Below are 27,661 nucleotides of genomic sequence, written 5' to 3' on the forward strand. Positions count from 1 at the left end.
ACGCACTCAGGTCACTCCACAACAAGTACAAATATGACTCTGTCATTGTCCATGTTGGTGTGAATGACCTGAGATGTTCCTCCCTGGACTAGACGAAAAGAGACATGGAGGAGCTCTCAGATCTTGTAGCCCAGGCAGGTATGACCCTAGCCCTGAGTAGCATCCTGCCATCTCCCAGAATTATACCACAGTACAAGGACAAAATGATTGACTTCAACAATTGGCTAAGCTTCTGGTGTCATTCTAAGGGGATCCAGTATCTGTCTGCTTGGGATGACATGGTCAACAGATCATGATGCTTTGCCACAGATGGCCTGCACCTGTCGCCCCTGGGATTCCGGATATTGGCTAAGGCTCTTGCTGCCCCTATAGTGCCTTTTTTAGGCAAGGTTCAAATAACAAATTCACCACTGTAACAGTAACAGGCAAGCAAAAACTGAGGGTAATGCTACTCAATGCTAGAAGTCTAAATCTCAAAATGCACTCACTCAAGGCACTCCTTAAAATGGAGAACAGTGATATATGTGCAGTGACTGAGACCTGGTTCAAGGTTCCAGAGAGCACCCCTGCACTACCAGGCTATAACTCATACCACACTTTTCGACCATGTAACCTGGACCGAAACACCAATGGCGGAGGTATGTTCATATTCATTAAGGATATCCACACCTCCAGGCTAGTTGCTCAGCATAATGCATCCAAGGTTATCCAAGTGAAACTAACTCTGGGCAAAACTGCAATCCAAATTGTAGCTTGCTACAGATCCCCCACCATGCCCCAGGATTCCCACTCCTCTTTTCTTGATGTACTGGAAAATATTAGGGTTCAACCAAACACCTTAATAATGGGTGACTTCAACTACCCCACCATTAACTGGGAAAACTACTCGTATACCATCTCCTTAGCTCAACGCTTTCTGGAATTCATAAACTCCAATGCCCTGGATCAACTTATCCACACCCCCACCAGGGACAACAATATCCTAAACCTAGTCATTACCAACATGAGTGACCGGTGTTCCACACCTGAAGTCAACTCCTCGTTGGTCCGATCCGACCATAAGTTAATCACCCTTCATATCCACATCCTGCCCCCACCTCCCATGAAGGAAACCATGGTAAAAAAGTTCTCCAAAGCCAACTTCATGCTTCTTAAGACAGAAGTGGTGAACTTCATGACACCCATGCAGATGGACAATATAGTTACAACTGCTGAATCCTACACAAATGCACTCTATAAGCACTTACACGAGAGCATGGATCGTGCTATCCCTAACAGAACCAAGACGCTATCCTCCAAAAAAAGGAAGCCAATCTGGAGGTCCCCTGCCATAACCAAACTGTACAACAGAAGGAAGAAACTGTTGCAAAAGAGAGTAAAATCCCATGAGTGGAGGCGCTGCCTGGTCAGCCTCAGTAAGAAGCTGAGATCCCTTATAAGATCCTCCAGAGCTAGCTACAAAAACAAAATTGCCACTAATTCTAAGGATAAACACAAAGCGTTCTATAGCTATGTCAAGAATCTCGATGGCAACACCCAGATCTGCTCTGAGTTACAGTACAATGGCACGAAAATTACGGAACCAACTGATATTGCCAGCATCCTGGCAGATAGGCTCAGTGCTAACTTTACCCCCCCACCCCCTAAAGGGCCCATATCTATACAGGAAGAATGCAGAGTCCCTGTAATCACAACTATGCAGGCAAAAGCTGCACTCTCTAAATCCAAAAACACAGCATCCATGGGACCAGACAACATCCCAGACTGCGTTTTACACGAACTTCAGAACGAACTGGCTCCCCACCTACACACCATGTTCAATAATAGCCTTGCATCAGGCTTTGTGCCCACTGAATGGCGCACAGCAACTGTTATCCCACTCCACAAAGGCAAAGGAGGAGCCACCACTGATCCCGGGAACTATCGGCCTATTAGCCTGACAAGCCTGGTCTGCAAGGCCATGGAACGTATCATCATGGAATTCATAAACAAAGACATTGGTAACCTCCAAACTCTAGATCTCACCCAGTTCAGGTTTGTGAAAGGCAGATCATGCCTCCTGAACCTGATCGACTTCTTTGAGGCAGTCACCAAAGCCGTAGATGAGGGTAAGGTGGTTCACACAGCCTGTCTTGACCTCGCCAAGGCTTTCGACACCATCTCCCATTCTGGAATTATAGCTAAACTCACTAAACTAGGTATAAACCCCTACATTACAAGATGGGTTGCCAACTGGCTCACTGACAGAACCCACACTGTAAAAGTTGCAGACTCCAAATCTGACCTCAAAGCAGTGACAAGTGGAGTACCACAGGGTTCCGTCCTGGGACCTCTCCTGTTTGGTATCTACTTCTCTGAAGTACAGGCTAACACAGAAGGCCTCTGGCTAATGAAGTTCACAGATGACTGCAAACTAGGAGCCATAGTCAAGTCCCCAAATGATGTGGACATCCTACAGAAGGGCCTTGCTGAGACAGATGCCTGGTGTCAGAGCCATGGCCTCAAGCTCAATGCCAAAAAGTGCAGTGTCATCCCTTTTGGTAAAAACTCTGTACCCATGAACTACCACATAGGCAGCAATCTACTTAACACCAAATGTGTGATAAGAGACCTTGGGACCCAGGTGGTCAGGAGTCTCTCCTTTGATAGTCACATCACCACAGTAGTCAGGAAGTCCTTTTACGTGGCACACCTCATCATAAAAGCGTTCTCATCCAGGAAAAAAGAAGTCATTGTTCCCCTCTACTCCACACTCATTAGACCCATTATAGAGTACAATGCCCCTTTTTGAATGTACCTCACAAGACATCTGCAGCAGCTGGAAAGGCCACAGAAGAACCTCACAAAGAAGATTACTGGCCTCAAACAAATGCACTACACTGACTGCCTCAAAAAACTCCAGATTTACTCCGTAGCATATCACCTACTCTGAGGTGATCTCTATCTAACATATAAAGCTATATCAAACCCAGAGCTGTTGGACAAGCTACACCTAAAGAAATCCCAATCCCTCCGAGCTACACACTCTAGGGACCTAAACTGAGTCTATATTATAACACCGAACGTTCAAAATTTCGAGTGTTCTAATATCGACCCGTTTTCAGTGAACGCTGAAAATATCGAAGAAACAGAAAACTTAATTTTTTCCTAGGGAAAGAATTTGGTTGCTTGTTTGGTTGCTTGTTTCTGTTGCTTCGGTATTTTCAGCGCTGTAGTGGAAAGTTACGGGTCGGGTTCAGGTAAGTGTGCGATTGTGTGAATGTGAGGGTTAAGGTGGGTTAGGTGAGTTAGGGTTAGGCCGTGGGTCAGGTAAGTATGTGATTGTGTGGATGTGAGGGTTAGGGTGGGGTAAGTGAGTTAGGGTTAGGGCGTGGGTGAGGTAACTGTTCGATAGTGATGCACCTTAGGGTTAGGGTTTGGGTTAAGGTAAGTGGATAGTTAGTGGTGTATGTATAGTTTAGTGTAGGGTTAGGTGTAAGTGTTTAGGTGTATGAGTGTGGATTGCTGTTTGTTTGGTGTGCTTGTGTTGTGTGAATGTGTTTTGGAACAGCAAATTTTTTTCCCTAGGAAAAAATTCGCTGTTCTGAATGTTCGATGTTTTAAATTTTTGATTCATAGGGTTCGATATTAGAACACTTGAAATATTGAATGTTCGGTGTTCTAATATAGACCCACCTAAACCTTGTCACCACAATAAACAGGACATGCTGCAGGGATAGATTCCTGTCCCAGAGACTTCCCATACTCTGGAACAGGCTACCCATCTATGTCAAGCAAAGTTCTTTATTAGCACTCTTCAAGAAAAATCTTGATGAGTGGATGGGAAATAGGAAATATACCCCGGGGATCACTTCTGGTCGACAGTGGCACAGGAAAATAACTTTCTTGGGTGGCATAAGCCAGGGAACCTTGTTGGCTAGGCTTATGTAGGCCCTTGGGCCAATAGCCTAGTATCTACCTATGAACCTGTGAACCTATGATAAGCAATTTGTGGAACCACAGTATTTTCACTGCTGTCCCAGCCTGCAGCCTGTACCAGTCAGCCTGAAAAAGTGCTGTTCAAACGCAATAACATAAGCAGTAATGGCAGCAAAACAGGGACTGTGAGGGAGGGTCTTAAACGTCCTGCTCCCACTGTTTCCGTCATGCTAGGTTTACAGCATCTCAGAGCTGCTCTACTGTTATGTCACATAAGGAAAGATAAATAAAGCAGGTACAATTTGTATGAATAATACTGTTTTAATTTGTATGTTTATTACTCACAGAGAAAAAGGCCAAGATAAACCAGGAAGTCAAGTGAGGCGTTATGCAGGGTCACGGAGAAACGCTTTGATCCAGTGGTGTCAAAGCAGGACAGTTGGGTATAAGGTAAGTTGTAACACATTCCTGTCATTACTCATTTCCTGTGTCCCTCAGTGATAACACACAGGAGATCTGCATTAGTAATGTAGTTATGAATACTGCCGCTTTGAAATTACTATTAGACAGAAAATATAAAGATGATGTAATACATTTTATTGGACCAACATAGATTTTCCAGTTACTCAAGCTTTCAGACTATTAGGAGTCCATCAAGAGTTATTATCTTACTAATGTTAGATACAGTATTTTAATTCTCACTTGGGCACAGAAAGGGAAGTACATTATTTCTTCTTCATTGGCTATAAAAATGCTTGAAAATGCCAATGTGAGGAAAAATATTCTCTGGCTCAGATGCTTTGTATGACAACTGCACCTCACAGACAGAGAGCATGTGTGTGTGTGTGTGTGTGTGTGTGTGTGTGTGTGTGTGTGTGTGTGTGAGACTGAAATTTTAGAAGTTCAGCTTACAGCCTGTGCCATAAAACTAAAAGTTCTCCTTGCATATTATATTAGAGTCGTTGTTCATTTAGAAGAGAAGAAAATAGCTCAAACTGACCGCTCTTGACATTTAATGGGATAATAAATCACAATAAAAAGATGTGCAGGAAGATAAGTTAAAGCCAGAGAAGGAAAACAACAGCTTATTTAACATATAGTCTTTGTGAGACAGATGTGGTAATTAAATAGTCCAGGTCATAGCAATGTGTTACAAAAAAGGTAGGGCTTACCAGGAGAATAAGATATTAGCTTATAAGCTATAGTTAGTATGCTATACAGACTCTGGTTTAGCTAACTGAAAAGAGAGAGAGAGAGAGAAAGAGAGAAAGAGAATGTGTCGATACCTCAGTTTGTTTGTTTGTTTGGGTCTTTTGGCTTTTCCTAGTTAGGGGTCGCCACAGCAGAACTCCGGTCCGCTAATGATTGGTAGTGGATTTTTATGTACTGGGTTACCAGCCCTGACGCACAATCTTCAACAAAAGCACGCCCCATTCACGTATGCCTCCACACAAAAGATGCTCTAGCTGAGAATCGAACGAGACAACATCTTGCTATGAGGCGACAATGCTACCGCAGCACCACCACCACAGTTGTGTTGATACCTCAGTCCAGGGTTTGAACTTTTCTAGTGAACAGGTGCACTATTTTTCCACAGGGACAGATACCATGTGGGACATGATTCCTCACACAAGTGATGTATTTATTGCTGGTGAAAGGTGAAGGGCTGACACTACTGGGGACTAAAACTATCTGTTTACCACAAGAAGCAGTACTATGTAGGGTATGATTCCCCATGTGAGGGATGTAGTTAGTGCTGGTGAAAGGTGAGAGGCCGACACTGCTGGGGACTAAAACTCTCTGCTGGCACATGCACAATGTGGAACAGGAACAGTGTAGGTATCCCCTCATTGTGAGATGTTTAATACTTGTGAAAAGTGGGGAGCTAAATTTACTGATTAATGAAGTCATAATTAGTACGGTATGTCAAGGAAACAATGTTACAGATCTACTTCAGCATTTATTTGGTGGTGCTTAAGCATATCCAATTATGGAGAGGTTCTTTGTTAGCCAGTTGTAGCAGAGTCACTCTTGATCCAATTATGGAGAGGTTCTTTGATAGCCAGTTGTAGCAGAGTCGCTCTTGATCCAATTATGGAGAGGTTCTTTGCTAGCTAGTTGTAGCAGAGTCGCTCTTGATCCAATTATGGAGAGGTTCTTTGTTAGCCAGTTGTAGCAGAGTCACTCTTGATCCAATTATGGAGAGGTTCTTTGTTAGCCAGTTGTAGCAGAGTCGCTCTTGATCCAATTATGGAGAGGTTCTTTGTTAGCCAGTTGTAGCAGAGTCGCTCTTGATCCAATTATGGAGAGGTTCTTTGTTAGCCAGTTGTAGCAGAGTCGCTCTTGATCCAATTATGGAGAGGTTCTTTGTTAGCCAGTTGTAGCAGAGTCGCTCTTGATCCAATTATGGAGAGGTTCTTTGTTAGCCAGTTGTAGCAGAGTCGCTCTTGATCCAATTATGGAGAGGTTCTTTGTTAGCCAGTTGTAGCAGAGTCGCTCTTGATCCAATTATGGAGAGGTTCTTTGATAGCCAGTTGTAGCAGAGTTGCTCTTGATCCAATTATGGAGAGGTTCTTTGTTAGCCAGTTGTAGCAGAGTCGCTCTTGATCCAATTATGGAGAGGTTCTTTGTTAGCCAGTTGTAGCAGAGTCGCTCTTGATCCAATTATGGAGAGGTTCTTTGTTAGCCAGTTGTAGCAGAGTCGCTCTTGATCCAATTATGGAGAGGTTCTTTGATAGCCAGTTGTAGCAGAGTCGCTCTTGATCCAATTATGGAGAGGTTCTTTGTTAGCCAGTTGTAGCAGAGTCGCTCTTGATCCAATTATGGAGAGGTTCTTTGATATCCAGTTGTAGCAGAGTTGCTCTTGATCCAATTATGGAGAGGTTCTTTGTTAGCCAGTTGTAGCAGATCGCTCTTGATCCAATTATGGAGAGGTTCTTTATTAGCCAGTTGTAGCAGAGTCACTCTTGATCCAATTATGGAGAGGTTCTTTGTTAGCCAGTTGTAGCAGAGTCGCTCTTGATCCAATTATGGAGAGGTTCTTTGATAGCCAGTTGTAGCAGAGTCGCTCTTGATCCAATTATGGAGAGGTTCTTTGTTAGCCAGTTGTAGCAGTGTCGCTCTTGATCCAATTATGGAGAGGTTCTTTGTTAGCCAGTTGTAGCAGAGTCGCTCTTGATCCAATTATGGAGAGGTTCTTTGTTAGCCTGTTGTAGCAGAGTCACTCTTGATCCAATTATGGAGAGGTTCTTTGATAGCCAGTTGTAGCAGAGTCACTCTTGATCCAATTATGGAGAGGTTCTTTGTTAGCCAGTTGTAGCAGAGTCGCTCTTGATCCAATTATGGAGAGGTTCTTTGATAGCCAGTTGTAGCAGAGTCGCTCTTGATCCAATTATGGAGAGGTTCTTTGATAGCCAGTTGTAGCAGAGTCACTCTTGATCCAATTATGGAGAGGTTCTTTGTTAGCCAGTTGTAGCAGAGTCGCTCTTGATCCAATTATGGAGAGGTTCTTTGTTAGCCAGTTGTAGCAGAGTCGCTCTTGATCCAATTATGGAGAGGTTCTTTGTTAGCCAGTTGTAGCAGAGTCACTCTTGATCCAATTATGGAGAGGTTCTTTGATAGCCAGTTGTAGCAGAGTCGCTCTTGATCCAATTATGGAGAGGTTCTTTGTTAGCCAGTTGTAGCAGAGTCGCTCTTGATCCAATTATGGAGAGGTTCTTTGATAGCCAGTTGTGGCAGAGTCGCTCTTGATCCAATTATGGAGAGGTTCTTTGATAGCCAGTTGTAGCAGAGTCGCTCTTGATCCAATTATGGAGAGGTTCTTTGATAGCCAGTTGTAGCAGAGTCGCTCTTGATCCAATTATGGAGAGGTTCTTTGTTAGCCAGTTGTAGCAGAGTCGCTCTTGATCCAATTATGGAGGGGTTCTTTGTTAGCCAGTTGTAGCAGAGTCACTCTTGATCCAATTATGGAGAGGTTCTTTGTTAGCCAGTTGTAGCAGAGTCGCTCTTGATCCAATTATGGAGAGGTTCTTTGATAGCCAGTTGTAGCAGAGTCGCTCTTGATCCAATTATGGAGAGGTTCTTTGTCAGCCAGTTGTAGCAGAGTCGCTCTTGATCCAATTATGGAGAGGTTCTTTGTTAGCCAGTTGTAGCAGAGTCGCTCTTGATCCAATTATGGAGAGGTTCTTTGATAGCCAGTTGTAGCAGAGTCGCTCTTGATCCAATTATGGAGAGGTTCTTTGTCAGCCAGTTGTAGCAGAGTCGCTCTTGATCCAATTATGGAGAGGTTCTTTGTTAGCCAGTTGTAGCAGAGTCGCTCTTGATCCAATTATGGAGAGGTTCTTTGTCAGCCAGTTGTCGCAGAGTCACTCTTGTGTTTGAATGGCAGCAGCATGGAAGAGTTCCTATAGGGAAAGTCAGCTCTTGCATATTTTCACCTGTTCTCAGAGGGTACTAATCCAGAAAACTAGGCTACCTAACACATGAAAAGATAGATTTCAGCAAATGAAAGTGATTAAGACCAGGAACAGAGGCATACCTCTCAACTGTACAGATTTTTGCAGAATGTTCAGATTTTTGCCTCACATTGTTGGTCTGTTCCTCATAAAATTTGTGCTTTTTCTGGATTTTTGTGGCAAATCATTGAGGACTGAATTCACTAAATAATGACAGTCATTTGAGTTTGATACTTCATATCCTTCAGAAAATATATGGTAACACAAGACTTTTTATTCTAACAACCTCCTAAGTTTATAAGAGCAATATTTAAACTGTGTCCCTATTTTTGGGGTTTTGTACCCCAATTATTTTTGGCTTTGTCCAGATTTTTTCTGCTAAGAGGCTGACAGCGGAGCAGGAGAGGCATAGGTCTCAACTGTCCCTGATGTTTTCAGAACATCCCTGATGTTGCCTTATATTCTTATCTGACACATAAAATTGTTTGATTTTTGATTATAGCCAGTTAATAATGAGAAATGTTAAGAGTTTCATAATTTGTTTCAGAAAATGCATAGTGATTCAAAAACTGCTGTTCTGTCTAACTGAATTAGAGTAATATTTAAATAAATGTACTTGATTTTGGTCTATGACTATGTCCCCCTATTATTTTTGGCTTTGTCCTTGATTCTTGGTCAAGGAACTTGAGTGCTATGAGGTAGTAAATTCTTCAGTGGGGTATTAGGGTGAAACAACTGGGAATCCTTTAAGCAGTGGCAGTATTGCACGACAGGTACTAGAGAAGATTTCGATTAGAAGGTTAGGGTCTGGGTAATGGATATGCTTTGTACAAAGTAGTGAATGTTTGAGTATTGGAGGTGTTTAAGGCCAGAGGAGTAAGTGACTGTGTGTGTGTGTGTGTGTGTGTGTGTGTGTGTGTGTGTGTGTGTGTGTGTGTGTGTGTGTGTGAGTAAGTGTGTGATGGAAATGTATCAGAAAGATTAGTGTGCAGATAATAAAGAAATTTCATAAAGAGACCAATGTTTTTATAATATCACTAATTTGTTATAATTATTTGGAGTGCAGATGTTTTTTTCAAAGATTGCAAAATTATTGTTCTTCAAAGTTTTGTAATAATTTGCAACTTTTCTCCCCAGGTCTCCACTGAAAATGGGCTTCTACCCAGTCGGACTTTCCCAGTAATCAAATGTCAATAAATAAATAAATAAATAAATAAGAGAACTTATTGTATGGCTAATGGACAGTGTGAACACAATAGAGAGGTTGCAGGTACCACAATGTGTGCTTGTTTGTGTGTGTGTGTGTGTGTGTGTGTGTGTGTGTGTGTGTGTGTGTGTGTGTGTACATTTATAAAGAAAATGTTTCAAACAGATGATCTAGGATGCATAAATAATGGAGAGATTTCCGATGGCAGTGTTGTGCATCGCTAATGGAGGTATTTCTGATGAGTGGGATTATCGTGTGGGTCATAGAGATAATTAGCTTTTAATTAAGAAGAACTAGATTAGATAAATCAGTGTGTCTTGTCCAGCTGCTAGCTTTAATCAAACAAGCTCCTTCTTTCCAGCTGATGTAAATGCATGTGGCACGGCAGGTCTGTGTGTCTGTCTCGCTGCTTGGAAAGGATGTACGTTTGAAGCCGAAGTCATGAACTGCTGTACCAGAATCGTGTCTTTTTAATTTAACGGCTGTAGTGTAGCGGGAATTACTGCTAAATTGTACAATGGCTTCTCATTAATATTAATAAATGTGCACACTGATTGGTTAGCCTAATCAGCATGCCTGTTGTAAATCGAGCATATACCAGTACGTAAAAGTCCACCTGCTGAAGTACCATTAAGCGGTCAGAGATTTCTGTTGATATATGCTGTGGAGGACAGACCAAGGAGAAGACAAATTAGGTACATTCTAAAACATAAAGAAATAAAAACGTACCTCATTTTCTTTGTATTTTTGCTCTGCCCTTTCTTAAATCTTGGCAGACTGTCATACTTCTGAACAGTCCAGATTTTCAGAGAATGTCCTGATTTTTGCCTCATACATTTCTTCTATTTCTCTTTAAACAAGTATAGTTTTCTGGCAGGCCACTAGGTATTGAAGTTATCAAATAATGTCAGATATTTGAGGTTTAGGCTTCATGTCCTTCAGAAAATGCATGCTAACACAAAACCCCTCCTTCAAGCAACATTTTTGTTACTTTTTAAGAACAGTAAAATCTGTCTTCATTTTTGGGTCTTTGTCACCCCCCCCCCATTTTGTTGCACTTTGTCCAGGTTTCTAGAATTAAAACTAGGATGGCTGGAACAGGACCTTAAAAAAGCAACATAGATTCTGTTTTTTTCATTGTTTCTGTTGAATATGTACTGTGCAGGTGTGGAAACTTAAGTCACATACATATGCGTAGCACATCAGAAAATACAGACGTGGGAAACAATGCGAAGGAATACTACAGCACTGTTATACAAAGACAAATAAGAAAGGTAAGCAAATTCTGTCAAATAAATAATGTCATTGTGTAGCAACAATAATCCATGACTGGGTGTGGTTATATCAGGATATTCCCATAGTTATCGTTGTTTGATCACTCGAGCTTCGCCCTCCAGCATTATTACCCACACCCAGTCATGGGTTATCGCTTAAGTATACAATGACCCCCCATTAATATTCTAAAACCTGCATGCTGATTGGTCAGCATGCACATTGTAAATCAGACTTATACTAATGGAAAAACTTCCAGTCGCCCGGACTTTTTCCATTAGTATGTCTTTTTTTTTTTTTTTTTACAGCAACAGAGAACGCAAGATCTCCGTTGCTTTTTAGAAACTGTCTCGCTATGTTAAAGGAGTTTAACATAGCGAGACAACTTTAAAAAAAGTAACGGAGATCTTCCTTTCTCCGTTGCATTTATTAAAGCTGTTTCACTATGTTAAACTCCTTTAACATACCGAGACACTTCATAAAATGCAACTGAGATCTTGCTTTCTCTGTTGCTTCCACCCACAGCTCTGATGTACTGTGTAGGCATACTCATGCGCAGTACATCAGAACTGCTACAGAATACCAGACAGCTGCGGAAGGGAAGCACAGAGGCATTATACAACGCCATTATTTAAGAAAAGTAAGTATTTTTTTTCTTAAATAATGTCATTGCATAAAAGCAATAACCCACTTTTGTGTGTGGGTAATGCTGGATTCACCCACGGTTGTCTTTGTTTGGCCACTCGGGCTTCGCCCTCATGACCAAACCACACCAACCGTGGGTAAATCCAGCATTACCCACACCCAGGCATAAGTTATTCCTTAAGTATAAGCTGTTCGCCCCCTGGTGGATGTTTAGTGGAACTTACTCTGCATTAGTGATACTTCATGTGCACAATGACATGATTAAATCAGGGGTCTTGCTCTGTGCCTCTTGATTCTTAGTTCATGCTTCTGTGAGTTTATTCGCAAGTTAATAATTGATAAATTTGGCTGCAGTGGACCCCTAAAATTAAACTTGCCTTAAAATAAACCAAAATGCAGACTCAGGGCAGATGCTCCCGTGTCTTATACAACTAAACAGTATTTCCAACAGTCTACAGTAGCGAACTGTTACTCAGCCCAATACAACCATGATAAACATTTCTGATTTTCATGACTTGCATTTACACGTGGTCTGAGTAAGTCTGTCAAGCATCTTAACTTTCATGCTTTACCCTTGGTACTGCAGACTAAAATTGCTGTCACTAAACTGTTTTCCCTGGTATTTTTTCTTGTTATACCTCCTCACATGTAGTAGTCACTGGGCTGTTCAGTTTTATGAAGTAATAGTTTGAGTGTAATATAGGGGAATATGAAAGTCTCTTCAGCTGCCTGAGAACAGGCCAGATGCTGTAGTACAATAAAAGGTCCTAGGGTTTAGCATGATTATGAAATGGGCCACAGGAGTCTTACAAAATGGAAGATATCAGAGTCAGCATACAAGTCTTTGACTTCTGTCCATTTCTCCACCGATCAGTAAAGCTTCGAAGTGAATGACTGCATCAGACAATCTGCTTGAATGATTTCACAGTTTGATAGGCCTTGCACTTTGGTTGCACTGATTTATGCTCACTATTTGATGAATGTTGCCATAAAGCCTATCACAGCACATGCTTTATTCCTTAGCTGTACAAGATGAACGCTCTTCATTGAAAAGCAACTCAGTAAGTTGCAGCAGTTCCTGTGATACCTGGAAGACATTTCCCACACAACTTAGTGCCGTACAAAAATTGCATATCCCTCTAAACAACAGACTGATGTAAATGAGTTTTTGCAGGCTGTTGAGGAAAGCAACATATTGTTGATTGAAAGATTACTTGGCAAAGTCAAAGTCTCCCTGTGTGACCTTGAACAGGTCGTTTCCTCTCCATCTCTGAGTTAGAAACAAGATTTCTATCTCTGCTGTTGTATCTCCAGGATATAAAATCAACAAATGTCCACATTTTTTATGTTTGTTCACTTCTAAATATCATTAGAATGGCCAGTGGCTTACCTCTCAGTCTGATGTCCAGCAGCATGCTTCTCCACTTATCATGAGGGGTAGCCCACCAGTCTGATATCTAGCAGCATCCTTCTCCATTAATCATGAGGGGTAGCCCACCAGTCTGATGTCTGGCAGCATGTTGCTCCGCTCATTGTGAGGGGTATCCCACCAGTCTGACATCTGGCAGCATGCTTCTCCACTCATGGTGAGGGGTATCCCACCAGTTTGATGTCTGGCAGCATGTTGCTCCGCTCATTGTGAGGGGTATCCCACATTATCATATAAATCTGCTCTGATTCTCATCATCCCTCAGGGAAAAGGCATTAATGCACAGAGAATGTGGTGCACTTCAACAGTGTAATCCAGAAATTTGGGATACCCCAAAACAAACTTAGAAGTAAACACTGTAGATGCAAACATTTTTTCACAGTGTTCTGTACTCGTATAATGTCTTTATTCATTTCACTACAGCTGTGAGAAGGTAATTTGGCATCCTGGGGAGCACACCAAATTGACTACTCCCCCCACTAACTGTAAGTGATCACGATGGCAGTCATTAATGACTACTTGTAAACTGTTCTACTTCTTTAAAGCAGAACATATTTAACATACAGTTCACAAGCTGTCTATTAAGTGATCATGACTAATCATGATTAAATAGTGTAACAGATAGCTTGAAAGCTGTCCACTATAAATATATATATATATATATATATATATATATATATATATATATATATATATATATATGGTTCTGGGTTATAACATCGACAACCCAAATGACCGACAGAAATGTCAGTGTAACGAAAATACCGACAACTTACTTTATCGACAGTTAAGGATTTGGATAGCAGAAAATGTCGTAATAACCACAATAATATAGTTAGTTAGAGTGTCACTTCAGTGTAACACATAAATACGAATCGTGTACATTGTAGTGTATGACAGTAGGCAAGCATGCTACCATGTGGGAGGTAATGGAGGAGTACGAAATCGACAACTGAAAAAGCCGGAAATGTCATAGCAGTGCAGATCATTTCCCTTTAATTACGCTACCACATGTAACTATTTCTCCTCCATTACCCCCCACATGGTAGCATGCTTGCCTACTGTCATACACTACAATGTACACGATTCGTATTTATGTGTTACACTGAAGTGACACTCTAACTAACTATATTATTGTGGTTATTACGACATTCTCTTCTATCCAAGTCCTTAACTGTCGATAAAGTAAGTTGTCTGTATTTTCGTTACACTGACATTTCTGTCGGTCATTTGGGTTGTTGATGTTATAACCCAGAACCATATATATATATCTATATATATATATATATATATTTTTTTTTTTTAGTTTTTGGTGTACTTTAAAAGTGGATACCAGAGGTGGCTGGAGATCCAATCTCTCCATACGTACTGTGGCACTGCATTTCATTTTGATGATTGGATAGGGCACTATTTCAGGCAACACCTAAGAATCAGGTCTCTACATAGAGAAAGGGTAGATCAGCAGAATGTACTTTGCCTGGAATTCATAAAGGTGGAACACATTGTGATAGGCCACTGTACCAGAAAATACACAGAAAAAGCTAAAGTATAATCTAAAAAAAAAGATAACTAGGGCTACATCCAAGATGTGCTTTCATGCATTAAACTTAAATATCTTAGAATGTGTGAAAATGAGCATGCACACATGAATAATGCTGCTGACACAACTGACAGACAAAGGGAGGGAGTACAAGAGGCAGGGTCTAAGAGTAAGTACTGAACTGGTCAGGTGCAAATGACCACTAGGCCCAGCTGTCTTATATTTTGGGCAGTGCAGTGGTGCAGTGGTTAACACTGTCATTGCAGAAGAGGTTCCCTGGTTTGCTTCTTGGATGGGGTGCCTTCTGTGCAGATACTGCATGTCCTCCCTGTGTTCATGTGGGTTTCCTCCGGGTACTCCAGTTTCCTCCCAAATTCCAAAGACATACGTCTGAAGCATTTTTCCCCATGCCTCCTCTGAAAATAAGCTCTTTCCTAGTTGGACTTTCCTGGTCAACAGATGTTAAATAAATAAATAAAATATTCTATGAGTCTAAGAAAATATGGCTGCACTACAGCAGAGTGTTAACCTTCTGCCAGTGACCTGTGCATCCCCCAATGAGGATACAGGAAGGGTCAGTGACCTGTACATCCCCCAGTGAGGATACAGGAAGGCCCAGTGACCTGTACATCCCCAATGAGGATAGAGGTAGGCCCAGTGACCTGTACATCCCCAATTGAGGATACAGGAAGGGCCAGTGACCTGTACATCCCCCAGTGAGGATACAGGAAGGGCCAGTGGCCTGTACATCCCCCAGTGAGGATACAGGAAGGGCCAGTGACCTGTACATCTCCCAGTGAGGATACAGGAAGGTTTCATACAGCTGCTGGCCTTACATTTAAATATAAAAACACAGTGAAACCCTGATCTGACACTGTCTATTCCCCCCCACACACACAGCAAAACAGGATGGTAAAGATATCCTTCTGTACAACTGATGAACAGATATGAGCATATTGTCTGCATATGTGTACATGAGCAGAAGTATAGTTGTAACAAATACAGAACAGCGATGGTGTTACCCACTTCTGCTAATGAGGAACAATAACTGTTCTGCTGCTGCTCTGATATTGATTGAACAAAGCCTGGTAAGGCTGAGTGTAGTACAGTGAGACAGTGACATCAGCCACAAAGAAACAAATCCATAATGATATGCAAGTGGTGCCTGATATTCATGGTGCTCCATATGCATAGTGCCCGGTAAGCCCGGTGCCTGATATATATGATGCTTAGTACACATGGTGCTCAGTATAGACAGTGCTTGGTGCACACTGTGCCTGGTATGAATAGTGCCTTGTGTGCCTGGTATGCACTGTGCGTAATACCCATGGTGCTCGGTACATGCAGTGCCTGGTACACATGGCGCCTGGTATACATAGTGCCAGGTATGCATAGTGCCTGATACACATGGTGGGGGAATTTGTCCAGGGCATTGAGGAATTTCCTCTACTGTTTTCAGTAGGTGCCATGGTGTCTTTTACATCCACCTGAGCTAAGACTAACTCAAGCAGATGGGCCCTCAGTTTAACATGTCATCTGAAGGACAACACACTCAGAAGCATAGCACCCCCTTACACTACACTGCAGTTTCAGCACTCCATTTACTTGGTGTAGGAATAGAACCCACAGCCTTCTGCTGCTCCACTGACACTGCTCTGTGACTCTCTGCTCCCATGCTTCTTTGTTAGGTGAGCAGGTTGAGTTAAAGGGAAGGTGGGAGGGAGAAATACCTCACAAACTACCAAGAAAAGGAACAGGAGCTTTATCCAGCCTGACACTTTGTTTTAGATTGTAACACAGTACATTTCATAAAAGGCAAGGTATTTAACAAATTACTGAATCCTGATTCATGAGATGTACACCAGCATGATATGCAGAAATAAAGCTATTGGTTGATGGTTAGTTATGATATACAAGAATGCAAACAGTGCACAGCAGCAGGGTAATTACACCCCTGTCTGATATACAAGAATGCAAACAGTGCAGAGCAGCAGGGTAATTACACCCCTGTCTGATATACAAGAATGCAAACAGTGCGCAGCAGCAGGGTAATTACACCCCTGTCTGATATACAAGAATGCAAACTGTGCACAGCAGCAGGGTAATTACACCCCTGTCTGATATACAAGAATGCAAACAGTGCAGAGCAGCAGGGTAATTATACCCCTGTCTGATATACAAGAATGCAAACAGTGCACAGCAGCATGGTAATTACACCGCTGTCTGATATACAAGAATGCAAACAGTGCACAGCAGCAGGGTAATTACACCGCTGTCTGATATACAAGAATGCAAACAGTGCACAGCAGCAGGGTAATTACACCCCTGTCTGATATACAAGAATGCAAACAGTGCACAGCAGCAGGGTAATTACACCCCTGTCTGATATACAAGAATGCAAACAGTGCACAGCAGCAGGGTAATTATACCCCTGTCTGATATACAAGAATGCAAACAGTGCACAGCAGCAGGGTAATTACACCCCTGTCTGATATACAAGAATGCAAACAGTGCACAGCAGCAGGGTAATTACACCCCTGCCTGATATACAAGAATGCAAACAGTGCAGAGCAGCAGGGTAATTATACCCCTGTCTGATATACAAGAATGCAAACAGTGCACAGCAGCAGGGTAATTACACTCCTGTCTGATATACAAGAATGCAAACAGTGCACAGCAGCAGGGTAATTACACCCCTGTCTGATATACAAGAATGCAAACAGTGCAGAGCAGCAGGGTAATTACACCCCTGCCTGATATACAAGAATGCAAACAGTGCAGAGCAGCAGGGTAATTACACTCCTGTCTGATATACAAGAATGCAAACAGTGCACAGCAGCAGGGTAATTACACCCCTGTCTGATATACAAGAATGCAAACAGTGCACAGCAGCAGGGTAATTATACCCCTGTCTGATATACAAGAATGCAAACAGTGCACAGCAGCAGGGTAATTATACCCCTGTCTGATATACAAGAATGCAAACAGTGCACAGCAGCAGGGTAATTACACCCCTGTCTGATATACAAGAATGCAAACAGTGCACAGCAGCAGGGTAATTATACCCCTGTCTGATATACAAGAATGCAAACAGTGCACAGCAGCAGGGTAATTACACCCCTGCCTGATATACAAGAATGCAAACAGTGCACAGCAGCAGGGTAATTACACCGCTGTCTGATATACAAGAATGCAAACAGTGCACAGCAGCAGGGTAATTACACCCCTGTCTGATATACAAGAATGCAAACAGTGCACAGCAGCAGGGTAATTACACCCCTGTCTGATATACAAGAATGCAAACAGTGCACAGCAGCAGGGTAATTATACCCCTGCCTGATATACAAGAATGCAAACAGTGCACAGCAGGGTAATTACACCCCTGTCTGATATACAAGAATGCAAACAGTGCAGAGCAGCAGGGTAATTACACCCCTGTCTGATATACAAGAATGCAAACAGTGCACAGCAGCAGGGTAATTACACCCCTGTCTGATATACAAGAATGCAAACAGTGCACAGCAGCAGGGTAATTACACCCCTGTCTGATATACAAGAATGCAAACAGTGCACAGCAGCAGGGTAATTACACTTCTGTCTGATATACAAGAATGCAAACAGTGCAGAGCAGCAGGGTAATTACACCCCTGTCTGATATACAAGAATGCAAACAGTGCACAGCAGCAGGGTAATTACACCCCTGCCTGATATACAAGAATGCAAACAGTGCACAGCAGCAGGGTAATTATACCCCTGTCTGATATACAAGAATGCAAACAGTGCACAGCAGCAGGGTAATTACACCCCTGCCTGATATACAAGAATGCAAACAGTGCACAGCAGCAGGGTAATTACACCCCTGTCTGATATACAAGAATGCAAACAGTGCACAGCAGCAGGGTAATTATACCCCTGTCTGATATACAAGAATGCAAACAGTGCACAGCAGCAGGGTAATTATACCCCTGTCTAATATACAAGAATGCAAACAGTGCACAGCAGCAGGGTAATTACACCCCTGTCTGATATACAAGAATGCAAACAGTGCACAGCAGCAGGGTAATTACACCCCTGTCTGATATACAAGAATGCAAACAGTGCACAGCAGCAGGGTAATTACACCCCTGTCTGATATACAAGAATGCAAACAGTGCACAGCAGCAGGGTAATTATACCCCTGTCTGATATACAAGAATGCAAACAGTGCACAGCAGCAGGGTAATTACACCCCTGTCTGATATACAAGAATGCAAACAGTGCAGAGCAGCAGGGTAATTACACCCCTGTCTGATATACAAGAATGCAAACAGTGCACAGCAGCAGGGTAATTATACCCCTGTCTGATATACAAAAATGCAAACAGTGCACAGCAGCAGGGTAATTACACCCCTGTCTGATATACAAGAATGCAAACAGTGCAGAGCAGCAGGGTAATTATACCCCTGTCTGATATACAAGAATGCAAACAGTGCACAGCAGCAGGGTAATTACACCCCTGCCTGATATACAAGAATGCAAACAGTGCAGAGCAGCAGGGTAAATACACCCCTGTCTGATATACAAGAATGCAAACAGTGCAGAGCAGCAGGGTAATTACACCCCTGTCTGATATACAAGAATGCAAACAGTGCAGAGCAGCAGGGTAATTACACCCCTGTCTGATATACAAGAATGCAAACAGTGCAGAGCAACAGGGTAATTACACCCCTGTCTGATATACAAGAATGCAAACAGTGCACAGCAACAGGGTAATTACACCCCTGTCTGATATACAAGAATGCAAACAGTGCACAGCAGCAGGGTAATTATACCCCTGTCTGATATACAAGAATGCAAACAGTGCACAGCAGCAGGGTAATTACACCCCTGTCTGATATACAAGAATGCAAACAGTGCACAGCAGCAGGGTAATTACACCCCTGTCTGATATACAAGAATGCAAACAGTGCACAGCAGCAGGGTAATTACACCCCTGTCTGATATACAAGAATGCAAACAGTGCAGAGCAGCAGGGTAATTACACCCCTGTCTGATATACAAGAATGCAAACAGTGCACAGCAGCAGGGTAATTATACCCCTGTCTGATATACAAGAACGCAAACAGTGCACAGCAGCAGGGTAATTACACCCCTGTCTGATATACAAGAATGCAAACAGTGCACAGCAGCAGGGTAATTACACCCCTGTCTGATATACAAGAATGCAAACAGTGCAGAGCAGCAGGGTAATTATACCCCTGTCTGATATACAAGAATGCAAACAGTGCACAGCAGCAGGGTAATTACACCCCTGTCTGATATACAAGAATGCAAACAGTGCAGAGCAGCAGGGTAATTACACCCTGTCTGATATACAAGAATGCAAACAGTGCAGAGCAGCAGGGTAATTACACCGCTGTCTGATATACAAGAATGCAAACAGTGCACAGCAGCAGGGTAATTACACCTGTCTGATATACAAGAATGCAAACAGTGCACAGCAGCAGGGTAATTATACCCTGTCTGATATACAAGAATGCAAACAGTGCAGAGCAGCAGGGTAATTACACCCCTGTCTGATATACAAGAATGCAAACAGTGCACAGCAGCAGGGTAATTATACCCCTGTCTGATATACAAGAATGCAAACAGTGCAGAGCAGCAGGGTAATTACACCCCTGTCTGATATACAAGAATGCAAACAGTGCACAGCAGCAGGGTAATTACACCCCTGTCTGATATACAAGAATGCAAACAGTGCACAGCAGCAGGGTAATTACACCCCTTTCTGATATACAAGAATGCAAACAGTGCACAGCAGCAGGGTAATTACACCCCTATCTGATATACAAGAATGCAAACAGTGCACAGCAGCAGGGTAATTACACCCCTGCCTGATATACAAGAATGCAAACAGTGCACAGCAGCAGGGTAATTACACCCCTGTCTGATATACAAGAATGCAAACAGTGCACAGCAGCAGGGTAATTATACCCCTGTCTGATATACAAGAATGCAAACAGTGCACAGCAGCAGGGTAATTACACCCATGTCTGATATACAAGAATGCAAACAGTGCAGAGCAGCAGGGTAATTACACTCCTGTCTGATATACAAGAATGCAAACAGTGCACAGCAGCAGGGTAATTACACCCCTGTCTGATATACAAGAATGCAAACAGTGCACAGCAGCAGGGTAATTATACCCCTGTCTGATATACAAGAATGCAAACAGTGCACAGCAGCAGGGTAATTACACCCCTGTCTGATATACAAGAATGCAAACAGTGCAGAGCAGCAGAGTAATTACACCCCTGTCTGATATACAAGAATGCAAACAGTGCACAGCAGCAGGGTAATTACACCCCTGTCTGATATACAAGAATGCAAACAGTGCACAGCAGCAGGGTAATTACACCTGTCTGATATACAAGAATGCAAACAGTGCAGAGCAGCAGGGTAATTACACCCCTGTCTGATATACAAGAATGCAAACAGTGCACAGCAGCAGGGTAATTATACCCCTGCCTGATATACAAGAATGCAAACAGTGCACAGCAGGGTAATTACACCCCTGTCTGATATACAAGAATGCAAACAGTGCACAGCAGCAGGGTAATTACACCCCTGTCTGATATACAAGAATGCAAACAGTGCAGAGCAGCAGGGTAATTACACCCCTGTCTGATATACAAGAATGCAAACAGTGCACAGCAGCAAGGTAATTACACCCCTGTCTGATATACAAGAATGCAAACAGTGCACAGCAGCAGGGTAATTATACCCCTGTCTGATATACAAGAATGCAAACAGTGCACAGCAGCAGGGTAATTACACCCCTGTCTGATAATCAAGAATGCAAACAGTGCACAGCAGCAGGGTAATTACACCCCTGTCTGATATACAAGAATGCAAACAGTGCAGAGCAGCAGGGTAATTATACCCCTGTCTGATATACAAGAATGCAAACAGTGCAGAGCAGCAGGGTAATTATACCCCTGTCTGATATACAAGAATGCAAACAGTGCAGAGCAGCAGGGTAATTACACCCGTCTGATATACAAGAATGCAAACACTGCACAGCAGCAGGGTAATTATACCCCTGTCTGATATACAAGAATGCAAACAGTGCACAGCAGCAGGGTAATTACACCCCTGTCTGATATACAAGAATGCAAACAGTGCACAGCAGCAGGGTAATTACACCCCTGTGTGATATACATGAATGCAAACAGTGCAGAGCAGCAGGGTAATTATACCCCTGTCTGATATACAAGAATGCAAACAGTGCAGAGCAGCAGGGTAATTATACCCCTGTCTGATATACAAGAATGCAAACAGTGCAGAGCAGCAGGGTAATTACACCGCTGTCTGATATACAAGAATGCAAACAGTGCACAGCAGCAGGGTAATTACACCCCTGTCTGATATACAAGAATGCAAACAGTGCACAGCAGCAGGGTAATTACACCCCTGTCTGATATACAAGAATGCAAACAGTGCAGAGCAGCAGGGTAATTACACCCCTGTCTGATATACAAGAATGCAAACAGTGCACAGCAGCAGGGTAATTATACCCCTGTCTGATATACAAGAATGCAAACAGTGCAGAGCAGCAGGGTAATTACACCCCTGTCTGATATACAAGAATGCAAACAGTGCACAGCAGCAGGGTAATTACACCCCTGTTTGATATACAAGAATGCAAACAGTGCACAGCAGCAGGGTAATTATACCCCTGTCTGATATACAAGAATGCAAACAGTGCACAGCAGCAGGGTAATTACACCTGTCTGATATACAAGAATGCAAACAGTGCACAGCAGCAGGGTAATTACACCCCTGTCTGATATACAAGAATGCAAACAGTGCACAGCAGCAGGGTAATTATACTCCTGTCTGATATACAAGAATGCAAACAGTGCACAGCAGCAGGGTAATTACACCCCTGTCTGATATACAAGAATGCAAACAGTGCAGAGCAGCAGGGTAATTACACCTGTCTGATATACAAGAATGCAAACAGTGCACAGCAGCAGGGTAATTACACCCCTGTCTGATATACAAGAATGCAAACAGTGCAGAGCAGCAGGGTAATTACACCCCTGTCTGATATACAAGAATGCAAACAGTGCAGAGCAGCAGGGTAATTACACCCCTGTCTGATATACAAGAATGCAAGCAGTGCACAGCAGCAGGGTAATTATACCCCTGTCTGATATACAAGAATGCAAACAGTGCAGAGCAGCAGGGTAATTACACCCCTGTCTGATATACAAGAATTCAAACAGTGCACAGCAGCAGGGTAATTACACCCCTGCCTGATATACAAGAATGCAAACAGTGCACAGCAGCAGGGTAATTACACCCCTGTCTGATATACAAAAATGCAAACTGTGCACAGCAGCAGGGTAATTACACCCCTGTCTGATATACAAGAATGCAAACAGTGCACAGCAGCAGGGTAATTACACCCCTGCCTGATATACAAGAATGCAAACAGTGCACAGCAGCAGGGTAATTACACCCCTGTCTCATTTGGACTTATTGCCTCATTAGGTAGGTATATATACTGCTTTATTAAAGTCAAAATCTCTAAATCTCATTTTACTGGTTTGCATAATGTTTCTAGACTTGATAATGAATATACGGGGCTTTCTGATTTCTTACATATTTTAGTGATCACGTGGGGTAAGTCTGCCAACTGTATCCATCCAGGTCTCTCTTTCTAAGTAAATGACAGTGTCCCTCCTGGTCCTGCTTTAGAAATAAATGATGACATCCCTGTCTTATATTCTACTGGCAGAAGTGCACTATCTTCTGTGTGCACATGTGGTAACTAGTAAACTCTCATTTAACTAACTGCCATTTACTTGAATATTTGGTCACCTGTAATTCAAAAATACACTGCACTGGCACATACCTCTCACCTTCGTAGCACAAGAAACGTGGACAAAGCCACGAATAACGGGGAGGCAACGTTCCAGAAATAGGGAACATTTTAAATATTACTCTTACAGAGTTAGAACCTTGCTAGAATAAAAGGTTTTATGTTATCAAATATTTTTCTGAGGGATATGAAGTGTGGGGTTCAAATGCATGCCATTTAGTCCTCACTAATTTGCCAGAAAACCCCAGTTTTTATGGGAACTGAGCAGCAGTACAAGGCAAAAATCCAGGGAATCTGGGAAATCTGGACATTTAAGAGGTATGTGATTTTTTCTTTGGTAGGATGTTTTCTTCTTCTTGTAGTTGCCGTGACCTTTGCCTCCATTCCCATACCTCTACATACTGCCTAAAATTTACACTGTAGGCTGTGAAACGAGTCAACTAAAAGAAAGACAACTGTCTACTATATATCCCTGCTTCATTCATGTCTTGTTCCAGTAGATGCTGCATTGTGTTCACAGTAAGAGATTAATGATGATTCAGTTAAAATTTAAGAAGCTTGTTCAAAGCAGTCTGATCCTGTTCTGTTCCTTGTGTAATGAAATGCTTTTTGGTTTGTTGATCTGTTCTTGTATACTTTGCAGCTTCTCTGAAGCTTGGATTATTTATTAAAGCGTTTGGAACCATCTAGGGTGTCACCTTTGTATTCTCACCTTTGTATCCAAGGTATAACAAGAAGAGGTGTGCTAAGAGTACTGTCACTGACTGTCCAAAAAAAAATGGAAACTAGTGCCCAAAATGACCAAACTCAGTAAAAAGCACTATGAGGAAATAAAGCTGCAGTTGATAGTTTGTTGATTTAATGGTGCAACAACTGGTACATTAACGCTTGAAACACTCCACAATACGTTTTCGTTGATGTTTAACTTCATCAGACAACATAAAACCCTCAAACTCATGCCCTTATATATTCACATCACTAATTGTCAATCCCACAATTAAAGACAATTAATTAGTTCCAAACAAGCACTTAAAGCTAAACAGCTTACATACCTTATACTGAACTTTACATCAATATATAGCATCATCTTTAATACATTATGAATTAACAGACTTACATATTTCTGAAACATACTAATATCATTAAAAAACATTTATATCCTTGTACAATTTAAAAATATAAATACATATATCCTTGTCTAAAAAGTGTTGCCATTATGCTTTATTTCATAATGCTTTAATTTCTACCAAATATATGCAGGGGGGCAAGCTCCCCTGCACCCCCCACACCCCCTGCTAATTATATATATCTACTCCAAGATTGCACTTAACTACTCTATGTGCAATCTTGGAGTTGATATATTTAATTAGCAGGGGGTGTGGGGGGCACAGCCCCTCACATGGAGGGTGCAGGGGGGCTTGCCCCCCTGCATATATTTGGTAGAAATTGTTATGATTTATGTTGTTTAAACTGAGTTTACGCATAATATGTGTTTTCAGTATTTTGAGTTTCAGTATTTTGAGTTTTCAAGATTTTGAGCTTTCAGTATTTTGGTTTCAGTGTTATGAAGTGAATCTATATATACATATATATATATGTGTGTGTGTGTATATACTTACATACATATGTGTGTGTGTGTCTGTGTGTGTGTGCGTGTATCTATATATACGTATAAATAATGATATAATTATTATTATTTAGCATCCACTAAAATCAAGACCAGTAAAACTGAAAAAAAAAAACAATGCATACAGCACAAATACCAACTAACTACAAAAAAATCAAAACTGGCTTTGTAAGAGGGACTCACCATGCACCCCTCATATGGATGGCTCATCTCCACACGTTAACTGAATATGCTAATTCCTTAATTGTAACTATCCATCAGAAAACTATTCACGTGACCTTGGTGTTATATGATATGCTAATATTTAATCTGGCCAGGAACGTTTCTTCACTTTCAGTAGATTAGGTAATTGCAACAGATGTACCACCAAAGTGGACCTTGCATCAAGAGTCAGATTTGCTTCTATCCCAGATGAAACCAATACACACCTGACTCCCATGGCACCCAAGGGTAACCACAGGATTTTTATTTATTTAGTTGTAACTATAGATTAAGTACAAATACCTATAAACAAGAAATGTATTCCTGGAAGAGTTCCAGTAACACCAAAACTGAACTTAGAACACAGCCACACAAAACCAAATCATAATGACAAACACAAAACAATAGCTAATTTGGAAATTCCCACTTGAGGACAAAACACCACAACAACTAACTAAAACCAAAAGTATTGAGTGTGTACCTTTGCTAGATACTGCATAAACAGTGTAACGTCAAGTAAAACTAGTAACTAAATTAAACATTTCAAATTTAGCGGCTCCTATGTTAATGGAGTCAAAAAATGACAGGCTGCCACCACAATGGCTACAAAGGGCTAAATTTTAGGAAAAACAATCTCTCCTTGTCAGTCCAGATTAGAAAAATGTTGGCTGAAGGGTGCAAAGCTGTTTATTTTCAGATTCTAGATGTAGCCTGGGGGGTTGCCACATCCCTTGATGGATTTTTTTAAATGGTACGTATTTGATGATATCTACTGGTTATAAGATGGCTTAACAGTAGTAGTCATGAGAAAAACTCGAGTGATGTGCTAGCTAAAAATGAGAGGAATGTACGTATCTAAAGATAAATACAATAAACAAGATGTTTGTCAGTCTTCAGAAGAGACCACAAAGCTAATCTGGGCAGTTACTGTAGCTATTAATGCCGCCTCTGAGCTCCATGGACCTTGGTTCAGCTCTAGCCTTCAAATGTATCCTGGGTAGACCCCGAATGATCTTTGCATGCTTCACCCCTGAATGTTCTGGATTCTCCCTTACAATGAGTTTCTTTGCAACCACTTGCTCTAAATTGTTCCAGATGTTTTATTGTATCACATTTTTTCATAGTAGATGAGTTCCAGGCTTGGTAGCATTAATCATGTTGGTAGAATGAAACAATAAATTAATGCAAATGGGAAAATTTAATTATTGGCAAAATGTGGTACTTATCATACAGAAATGCTGACATCATGCGGACATCATCCCATTTCTTGTCAATATGTATAAAAAGGGCATAAGTTTCCCTGTCCTGTTTGCATAAAAATGTGATCACCGCACTGTGGAGAATACCACAGTGCACTCTACCCCCAGCTTTCGGCAGGACTTGTATATGTTGGGGTGTGCCTGTAATGTCCCTGTCCCACATTGTATCTGCACCTCGGGGTGAACAGAGAGCTTCAGTATCTGGTGATATCAGACCCTCACCTTCCACCAGCACTAAATGACATCTTGATGTGGAGAAGCCTGTCTCTTCCTCACAATGTAATGGTCCCTTTACATGTAAACAGACAGCTTCAGTCCCCACTGCTGTCAATATTTCACTTTCACCAGCACTAAATATATCAGAGTGTTGGGAAATTCCACTGCCCCTGTCCATCATTGTACTTGTTCTAGTGAGTAAAAACAAAACGCCAGTCCCTGGTGTGGTCAAGCCCTATGCTTTTTCCAGCACAAATTATATTACAGTGTGGAAAGGCCTGCAATGACCCTGTCTTGGTATGTAAACAAATGGCTTTGTCCCCACTGCTGTCGTCCCCTCACACTTCACCAACTGCCTGAAGAAAATGCATCTTTAACTATGAAGCAAACAGCAGTTTGATTTTTTAAAGTGCTACAACAGCTCAAAGTTAAGATAGTTATAAATTCAGTTTTAACAAAACTTTGTGTAGAAACAGAAAATTAAAAAGTCAGAGAGAGAGAAAAAGACAGACAGGTAAAGTAAAATAGCAGTGATATTGTAAAGTGGGCTTATGAAACCATAAGGTTTTACCTGTTAGAAACTAACAACCACAAGTCATTGTCATCCCTGCTTGATACTTTGCCCCTCTATCCCTAAAGTACTTCAAGGTGCACACATGAGAGCTGCCATATTGTTAGAAATGTCATACATTAGGGCTACTACAAGCAGAGGGAAAGTTTTTTGTCATCCGTACTATTATGAATAATGTTACTCTGTTAAGTGCATAGCTTAACTGTATTTTAATCATTTAAACATTTAATCATTTAATCATTTAATCATACCTTTACTTTTTTTTTACTTTTTTGCTAGACACCATCTTGAAAGGTAATGTAGCTTTACTTGAATGCAGAAGTATAGGGTTATAGCAAGCGGTAGGAACAGCAGACATTGTACCAAGTAAAATGGAATGGAATGCTTACTGCTGTCTAGTATATATAGAGGTAACAAACAGTACATTTTGGTAAATATTATGTACAATTTAAT

At 41.7% G+C, this 27,661-nt stretch overlaps 1 protein-coding gene across 1 annotated transcript in view; it reads left to right on the top strand.

The window, feature by feature from the left end:
* LOC122814071 (cytospin-B-like) overlaps positions 1-27,661 on the top strand; it is an 804,690-nt gene that overhangs the window by 492,874 nt on the left and 284,155 nt on the right. The window contains exon 11 of the mRNA XM_044086684.1: positions 4,266-4,368. Within this exon, the coding sequence (XP_043942619.1) occupies positions 4,266-4,368 (103 nt within the window). The remainder of the gene's footprint in view (positions 1-4,265; positions 4,369-27,661) is intronic.

Source organism: Protopterus annectens, chromosome 10.part0, assembly GCF_019279795.1.
Source record: "Protopterus annectens isolate FY-2018-M chromosome 10.part0, PAN1.0, whole genome shotgun sequence".
NCBI classification, from domain to species: Eukaryota; Metazoa; Chordata; order Ceratodontiformes; family Protopteridae; genus Protopterus; species Protopterus annectens.